At 40.0% G+C, this 9,177-nt stretch overlaps 1 protein-coding gene across 1 annotated transcript; it reads right to left on the bottom strand.

Annotated features, from left to right (window-relative positions):
* Positions 1–1,363: 1,363 nt before the first annotated feature.
* Positions 1,364–8,328, bottom strand: gpib (glucose-6-phosphate isomerase b). The gene is made up of 18 exons (XM_056766881.1): positions 8,166–8,328; positions 7,689–7,779; positions 7,440–7,508; positions 7,154–7,273; positions 6,950–7,033; positions 6,372–6,518; positions 6,115–6,186; positions 5,991–6,035; positions 5,859–5,912; positions 5,507–5,567; positions 5,383–5,426; positions 5,129–5,281; positions 4,929–5,058; positions 4,478–4,554; positions 3,365–3,493; positions 2,884–2,959; positions 2,730–2,796; positions 1,364–2,095 (listed from the first exon to the last, which is right to left on the bottom strand). The coding sequence occupies exons 1-18, from the start codon at positions 8,282–8,284 to the stop codon at positions 1,972–1,974; spliced, it is 1,662 nt and encodes a 553-aa protein (XP_056622859.1). The 5' UTR covers positions 8,285–8,328; the 3' UTR covers positions 1,364–1,971.
* Positions 8,329–9,177: the final 849 nt, after the last annotated feature.

Genomic DNA, 9,177 nt, shown 5'->3' with positions numbered 1-9,177 from the left:
GCAACATATGAGAAGTTCTGAAACTTTAAGAAGTGAGATGCCGTTGCATCAGTCAAACTTTAGTTTCAGTGCGTCTGAAGTCGTTCGCAGGGAATCTGACCTCAACTATGAAACAGATTTTCAATGCAGATTTGTTTTAGCGTCAGGGTTGGACTGTGCCAAAACTTCAGTCGGAAAGCCCTCGGGCCACAGGACCACCCAAACACTCGACGTTGTGCCCACGCTTCTCCAGCGAGCTTTACATATCACACAGAGTCGTGGGAACAGACAGCATGTGTCACGCGTGTGGAGTGTAAATCCAGCCGTGACGATGGGAATCTGAGCTCCGGCCAGCATCTATGACCTGATGAAGAGATGGATGATTTAGAGTTGATGTGTTGATGCTTTCATGTCATTTGAGAGAGAGAGTTCAGTAGCACACATTTCCACCAGTCTGTGAGGAAGATTGAATGTGTGACGGTGAACCCTGAAAGAGTTTGAGAAGCAAAACACTGAGGATGTCAAAGACTGTGATTTATGAAAGCAATGTAAGTGTGTGTCCTATTTCAACACTAGTATGAGAATCCGTATGTGGTGTATAGTACAGATTGAAGCATATTACATGAGAGGACTTTATTTTTGGATGAACACACTTCATGTAATCCAGAAACTCCATCCAGTAACTCATTAAGAGTTAAAAAACTAATGAGGCTTTCAGTCAAACACTTTCAGTGAGAATGCCACACCATATTTGTTTTTTGATAACTATTGCAAGTTTTACCCCTTGTTGCTATGGTAACCACATTGACTCAAATTGTTGTGAGCATGCGTTGTGTTAATTCATTTTGCTTACAGTTGCATTTTTCTTTCGTCTCAGCGCAGAAGAAATGCCAGAAGTGATTTTTCTTTTCAGTTTTCTTTTGTTTCTTCAGTAGGCTACAGCCTGAAATAACTCCAGGCAGGTTATGTTTGACACGAACGTGTTGCCTGGCAACAGACACATCATCAGCTGATCTCTCTGTGAGGCTTCTAGTTTCCTCTATGATCTGTCAATCGCTTTATCAGACAGGTATGATTGACAGCTGGTCTGACATCATGCTGCAGTTCTGTTCATATTCTGTTTATCTTTATGGTGAGGAATCTTCCTTTCGCATGTTTTCCAGATGTGTTCCGCCTGGTCTTTTGGTTTCGCAGTTTGGGATTTAAGGGAACACAACACAAGTGATCTTTGCCCCCAAGTTCCAAAAATGAATTCTGAGAACTTGGAACCAAGATGGTGATTGACAGTTACACATGTGGACTTACAGCGCCCTCTGCTGGAGAACAAAAATACTGTGCACTGTCATGTCTCAGACTCATTAACAGAATCAAACAAACACACAGATGTTGTGCAAAAGGAAAAATATTTATTGTTGGGAAAATAAACCCCAGCATGTTCAGTGAATCATGTTCTGTTACTTAAACCAGTCAAATCTTTTCTTTTGCCATTTTATAATTTGTAAAATCCTAAGTGCAACAAACATAAGTGCCTATCATCATTATATATCGTTAAATATACAGTTCTTTAAAACTCTGTCTTTGAACATTAGTAGGAAATAGGAAGACAGGAAAGTTTTTCACATTTTTTATCTAGACCAGTGATTCCCAACCCTTATTTCATTTGAAGATCCCCTGTACACTTTTACAACAATCTGAGCTTTTAATATTCTAAACATTGTGTATATATTTTTTAATACCCAACATTAGATTAAGTTATTGATATCATTAGTGATCAACTTCAGCCAAAATGTAGTTCTGTTTTGTCATGGTGTCTAATCTTCATCTTTATCACTATTGTTTCTCTGGGATATTTCTATTGTGATTCTGCCATAACATCAAGCAGGTGGAGTGAGAAAATGATTTTTTTGCATACTTTGCCGTTGGAATCACTCTTCACATTGAAGGTTGCAGGATTTGCTTCCTGGTGATGCTGCAGACGACTTCATTCAGCGTTCAAGCAAAATTCTTCTTGAGGAAGTTGATGAGGCCGTTGGTGGAGGAATCATGAGACGTGACCTCCGCTGAGTCCTGAAGCTCGGGTTCGATTTTCTTTGCCAGCTGTTTCCCGAGTTCCACACTGAGTGCAGAAAGACCACAGACAGTGACTTTATATGAACATAATTAAAAAAACAAAACAATGGGCATGTACTGTACTGCTAGAGGGATAAAACTATGCACAAGTGTTATATTTTAGACTTGCGATTTAGATCATTAATGATTCATCTCCATTAGCATGGTTTGATGTTTAAAGTCCAAGTGACATTTTAAATGAAAATGCCTATTTTTTAATGACATATTTAATGACGTTTATTGTAAATAGTTTATCAATGTAGGTCATTTCTCCTTAAAATTCATGTGTCCTCATAATCTTCAGTTCAAATCTGAAAATGCACTTCCGTCCTGTAGTGATGCTGCATTCGATACAACTCGGGTTTTGGTTATTATGACGTCACGAAATATCCGATCTTCTGGTTGTCTCGAACGCAGCATGACTCTCCATCTTAGATGTAAGTTAGACGGCTAGGGCAGAGCAACCATAACTCCTCCCCTTCAGCTGTCAGTCTCCTCCCAGTTACATTTCAAAATGCAACGTCTGCTTTTCTGCAGCCAATCAAATCGCAGTGAGGGAAAAACAAGCCACGCCCGCTGTTTTACTGTTTTATCTCAGTCGAAATTCCGTTTCAGAATAAAAGAAAGCTTGAGTGACTCACCCCCACTGATCAAAACTGTTGATCTGCCACATGACACCTTGAATGAAGATCTTGTGTTCGTACATGGCTGTGAAGATTCAGATGAGGTCAGAGATCTTCTGCAATACTGCACAACAAACACTGATTGTTGATAGTAAAGTAGCTTTTCACTCACCGATCAGAACACCAAGTGTGTATGGACTCAACTTTCCAAAGATGATTGAATTGGTCGGCTTGTTTCCCTGGAACACCTGAGCAGAAGACGGATAGTGTTACTAGAGGAGAGCTTTTATCATTTCAAACACGTGTGTAATGCCCGTGTGTCCTGCAGGGGGCAGTAGTGTAATGTCCTGCAGGGGGCAGTAGTGTAATGTCCTGCAGGGGGCAGTAGTGTAATGTCCTGCAGGGGGCAGTAGTGTTATGTCCTGCAGGGGGCAGTAGTGTAATGTCCTGCAGGGGGCAGTATTGTAATGTCCTGCAGGGGGCAGTAGTGTAATGTCCTGCAGGGGGCAGTAGTGTAATGTCCTGCAGGGGGCAGTAGTGTAATGTCCTGCAGGGGGCAGTAGTGTAATGTCCTGCAGGGGGCAGTAGTGTAATGTCCTGCAGGGGGCAGTAGTGTAATGTCCTGCAGGGGGCAGTATTGTATTGTGTCTCACTTTATGTGGCAGAATTTTCTCCAGTGTGTCTCCGCTCAGACCTCCGGCCTCCAGCTCTTTCTTGGCCTCCTCTGTGGTTTTTCCCTTCATCAGAGCTTCAGTCTGTGCCAGGAAATTTGCCACCAGAATCTACAGAGCCACACACAACATGTTAAACACACAGCAGTGAAACTGGATTTATATGTGTGGAGTATGACTCACAATCACGTGCCAGTGATGTAGGTGGTTGCCAGGGTGTTGCTATGTGGCCGTGATTTTAATGCATTGCATATTGCAAAGGCCAAAAGACACAGCATGTTGTGTTTTTGCCAATATGTGTTTGTCTTGTGTGTTGTGTTGGTTGTGAGTTACTGCTGTGTGTGTTGTTGTTAAATGTTGCTGTTGAGTGTGTTAATTGCGCTAAAGTTGTGTGCGTTGGGTATGTGTGTTGTTGTTAAATGTTGCTGTTGTTGTGTGTTGGTTATGTGTTATTGTTGCGCCTTGTTAAATGTTACTTTAGTGTTTGTCGCGGTTTTGTGTTGGTTGAAAGTTACTGTTATGTGTGTTATTGTTGAATGTTGCTGCTGTGTTTTTCACTGATTTGAGTTTTGGATGTGAGTTGTTGTGCATTGAACTTTGGTTTAGTGTTGCTCTTGTTTGTGTTAATTGTGTGCGTTTATTATGTGTTGGTTGTGAGTTACTGTTATGTGTGTTGTTGTTGGATGTGGCTGTAATGTTTGTCAAAGTTTTGTGTGTTTGTTGTGTGGGTTGTGAGTTACTGTTATGATTGCTGTTGTAGCTGCTGTGTCTTTTACAGATTTGTGTGTTGGTTGTAAGTTGATGGGTGTGATGTTAAATGTGGCTGATGTGTGTGTTGGTTTAATGTTGCCATTGTGTATGTTATTGTGCTAAAGTTGTGTGGGTTGATTTTGTGTTGGATGTGTGTTGCTCTTGTGTGTGTGTGTGTTACTATTGTGTTTGTTGGTTTAGTTATGATCTTGTGTGTGTTGCTGTTATGTTTGTAATCGTGTGTTACTGTTGTGTGCATTTATTATGTGTTGGTCGTGTCAAATTATAGTGTGTGTTTTGTTGTGTGTCTTGCTGTTTTGTGTGTTGCTGACTCCCACTGGGTACCTTATGGTGAAGGTTGTTTCTGATTGGATGTTGGCTCTGAGCAGGAATGAGGAAGTCAGCAGGGACCATACGAGTTCCTGTGGAGCAGACAGAAGGACCACACACGCACACAGATACGCACACAGACACACACACACACATGTATGGTTTATTATCTCTGTGGTGACAGTACATAGGCGTGATGAGTTGTATACTGTACAACTGTATATTTGATCCTCTAACCCCACCCCTAAACCTAATTGTCAAAGTCAACTTTTTGCATTTTTAGATTTTCAAAAATGATCGTTTTGTACAATTTATAAGCGTTTGTGCCCGTGGGGACCTCAATCTTGGTCCCCACAGTGACACAGGTCCCCATGAGTTGGTGTGTATTCAGGTTTAAGTCACACTAACATATAAAAACCAGGTCATCACACACACATACACAAAACAGGTGTTTGAATGAATGAACCTTGATGTATCAGCTGGTAGAAGGCATGCTGTCCGTTGGTTCCTGGTTCACCCCACACGATGGGGCCGGTGTGATAGTTTACACGCCCACCGTCCACTGTGATGTACTTTCCATTAGACTCCATATCACCCTACACATCAAAAGAATTCCTTTACAATCTGAAGACTTCAAACACAAAATACACACTTAAATGTCTGTACCTGCTGGAAATAGGCAGCAAAGCGATGCATGTATTGATCGTAGGGCAGAAGGCAGTGCGTCTCCGCCTGGAAGAAGTTGATGTACCAGATGCCCAGCAGGGCGAGCAGCACCGGCGCGTTCTGATCCAACGGTGCTGTACGAAAATGTGTGTCCTGAACGAAAAGAGACGCTAAATTATCATGGAATGTGTGTGTGATCAGTATTTAATGCAGGTTCATGTAAATATATCCACAATCAAGTGAAATAACCCCACCATCCAATGAGCTCCGGCCAAAAGCTTCTCGAAGTTCTCAAATCCTGAGATAGAAGAGAGATTAGAGACACGCTTGAGAATGTCCGACACTCTGAGTTCATGAATCTGACGTGTCACAGCTCACCGATATGAAGAGCGATTGATAATCCAATGGCGGACCACAGAGAATATCGGCCACCAACCCACTAAAAGAGAATAAAAAACATCGTTTTTAAAAACTTGAAAGTTGATACTGTGATCTCATGTTTGTTGTATAAAGCACACAAAGAGTCTAAAATGACGGACGTTTGAAAGAACCTTGCCCTTTAAATATCAACAATGTGACTAAAAGCAGCTCATCGGCCTTTAGCGTGACCTCTGTGTGAGAGAAGGTCACGGTCATTTATAACCTCACAGTCTCTGGTTACCCGTCAGCTGTGTCCAGACACCTACTTCAGAGGTCAAAACACCACGCTAAAAATAACTCGCACACTCACATCCCAGAACTCCAACATGTTCTCTGTGTCGATGCCGAACTCCTTCACTTTAGGCTGAAACACAGAAAGTAGTTTATAGAAATAAGACATATTCTCACATCTGCTGGTATGTCTGAGCGAGAGTGAACTCACGGCATTGGTGGAGAGGGCCACAAAGTGTTTGGCAACGGCAGCTTTCTGTGAAGAGAAGGAGAAATGACGCAGAGAGACACGCAGCGATGTGTGAGCGTTCATACGGTGACTGACAGAGACTCACGTCTTTAGCGGCCTGCAGGAACCATTCCTTCGCCGATTCTGCGTTTGTGATCGTCTCCTGAGTCGTGAACGTCTGAGCAACAAAAACAGTGGAGGCATCATGAAACATACTTAATAATGTCTCGTTTAAATGTGCTTCAGTGAAACTTAAACAGAAGATTAAGACACACAGGGATCATGTGTGTGGGGTGTGTTTTATTCACACGTGTTTATCCTTTTCTCATGTTTTTGCTCTCTAAACTCTGAGTGATGAAAAACCTTTGATGCGATGATGAAGAGCGTGGTCTCAGGGTTGAGTTCGGCCAGAGTTTTAGTGATGTGAGTTCCATCGATGTTGGACACGAACCAGACCCGGGGTCCACCTTTAGAATACGGCTTCAGAGCCTCCGTCACCATCAGTGGACCCTATAACATACACACACAAACACACACGCACACAGAAGAGACAGATCCTTCAATATTATCATATTTGACATTTAAATCAACTTTTTTTACAATTATGACCTTCAAAATAGTTTTGGATGGAAATGTTCAGATGGATGTGATACGAAATTGACAAACGCATTTGTATATTCAATGTAGCCTGATGTGTATATGATCTCACTCTTGTATATATATAATTGTATATATATATATATATATATATATATATATAAATTATGTATGAAATGTTTGGGATAGCTTAACTAATGAGTAGAACACCTAAACACACACAGATATTTCATGTGATATACTGTGATCTGTAAAGCTGCTTCGCAGCAAAGCAAAATATGAAATAAAACAGTTGAGTTAACCATTCCACAATGACTGAATAATGCGAGAAGATTCAAACAAACCAGATCAGATCCACCGATGCCAACGTTGACAACATCAGTCATGGCTTTGCCCGTGTAACCCTTCCATTCTCCACCACGTACTTTCTGAAGCCGGGATGAAGTAACGTTCATGAGAACATCGCTTTCTTTCAAAGCCACATTTTGTGTTTTCTAAATCATTCTAATGTGCACTCCACACTGATCCATCATTAACCTGACACGCACCTGACAGAAGTTCTTCATCTTCTCCAGGACCTTGTTGACCTCCGGCATCACATCCTTACCGTCCACGTTAACGGGAGAGTTTGAACGGTTCCTTAAAGCCACGTGAAGAACAGCACGACCCTAAAACATCACAACCACCATCACGCTAAAACCACCAGACTGTGTGTTTATGATATATCTCCTTTACTTATACAAGAGACAAATAATGAAGACATAATTCACAATACTTAAAATAAACATGTCCAAACAGATCTTGGCCCAATAAAGGCACAGATTTGTCTCAGACCTCAGTGAAATTGATCTTTTCTCCTGAAAACATCTTGTCTCTGGCAGCCGGCACACCACGAGAATTTGCCTGTCAAACAAAATCACGACTGTTGTTGAAAATTGAAAGCACCATACTAAAATCAAGTGGTTTTTGGACATACGTCTATCCCATAATACCATAAGCATTCTTTGGTAAACATGTTCATAAACATTAATATCTGATATCGTTACTTTACTGTATTAAACATTCATCTGTTGAAAACTTTACCAGATCCACAAGCATCTTCATAACTTCTTCATTTATGAGGTTTTTGGAGAAATCCAGCAGAATTTCTCCTTCATCTGTTTTCAAAGTTAAGCTGTTAAAACAAATGAGAAAAATAATATTCTTATTATGGAAGAGTAAGATTATTAAGGTACAGATGGACATTTCTAATGGTGAGATGTATTAAAAGATGCACATGTTTCTTTCTTCGACAGTAAATATGCCATGATAATACAAATTATAGAAAACCAAATATGGACCATAAAATCCATTTCAGAAACACTTTGAACAATATGTATGATATTACATTATAAAAAGGCATTTCTGTAACTGAATTGATTAAATAAACGGGCAGGACTGATAATGATTGACAGGAGAGTAATACATTGCTGCGAATACATCTGTGAAGAACATATTATTTATCTTTTATGAAATGAAAGTGTCATTATTATTCAACTTCACGCAGAAGACAGTAAATACCTGAACTTTTTGAACCTGTCTTTATCTGCCTCAAACATCTTCCTCATGTTCAGATTCGCAGCGTCTGATTTGAACCATTTCTCCAGATTCTGGAAGTTCGGGTCGCTCGTGAGTCCCATCGCGTCTGCTCGTACCCGTGTCAGAACCTTCAGACTGAACTGAACCCAAATGTGTGTGAGTGAGAGAGAGAGAGAGAGAGAGAGAGACGTTTCAAAGAGGAAATCATCCAATCACAGCAGCTCAACACACCCCTTGATACCTTACCCCTACTGCATACTGTACATACTGTAAAGCCTACTGCATTATATACACTTTATGTCTAGTGTACTGTACTACATGTTGCATTAAATGCAAATATTCAGAATAGAAGCATTTTTATTGATGTGTTTTACATGTGAAAGCATGCATTTGTTTCTGGTGACAGATGTTTATAAATAGACCGGTGGTGGATGTGTCACGTGTTTGTGTGTCTGTGTTAAATACTGAACACTAGAGGACACAGCAGTCCAACACATTCATCACGAACTCTTTATTCATCATCTGTGGATATACAAGCAATAATATTTGTGACGTGCTCAAGCCAGAAATGTCCAAACATTTTCTCGAACAATTCTATAAATATTTATTTTCATTAATTAATGATTTTAGGCCTGTTTCCATAGTCGGATAGACTGTAATGTTTTTTTTACATATTTATATCCTTATTATTTTTATTGGGGCTATTTTTTAAGGTTTTTCATGCACAGAATTGAATTTAATAAAATAACAACACATAAGAAGTTATAACAAATACGTTTAATAATGAACGTAACAAAATTAAATAATAAAACCTTTGAGTGAATAAATAAAAATTTTGAACACGACATTTGAACATGTAACAATAACTGATGTGATTATGAAAACTATGGTACATCGATATAAGAAAATAGTGTCATTAATTGTGATTCAACACTGAAGGAGAACCTAAACGTTAATAAAACAAATACTCTTATTTTTAAATATACATATAATT

The sequence above is a fragment of the Triplophysa dalaica genome, chromosome 14, assembly GCF_015846415.1.
Source record: "Triplophysa dalaica isolate WHDGS20190420 chromosome 14, ASM1584641v1, whole genome shotgun sequence".
NCBI classification, from domain to species: Eukaryota; Metazoa; Chordata; class Actinopteri; order Cypriniformes; family Nemacheilidae; genus Triplophysa; species Triplophysa dalaica.
The sequence above is the reverse complement of the archived record's forward strand: the minus strand, read 5'-3'. Positions and strand labels throughout refer to the sequence as shown.

Bases quoted from the DNA above. Each gene is read 5' to 3' on its own strand.
- gpib (XM_056766881.1), bottom strand. From the start codon at position 8,284: ATGGGACTCACGAGCGACCCGAACTTCCAGAATCTGGAGAAATGGTTC. The intron at 6,187-6,371 runs GTTTTTCATCAC...TTTGTTGCTCAG, and splicing joins TCTTCATCATCGCATCAAAG to ACGTTCACGACTCAGGAGAC. The intron at 5,282-5,382 runs GTGGGGTTATTT...CTTTTCGTTCAG, and splicing joins TGGCCGGAGCTCATTGGATG to GACACACATTTTCGTACAGC.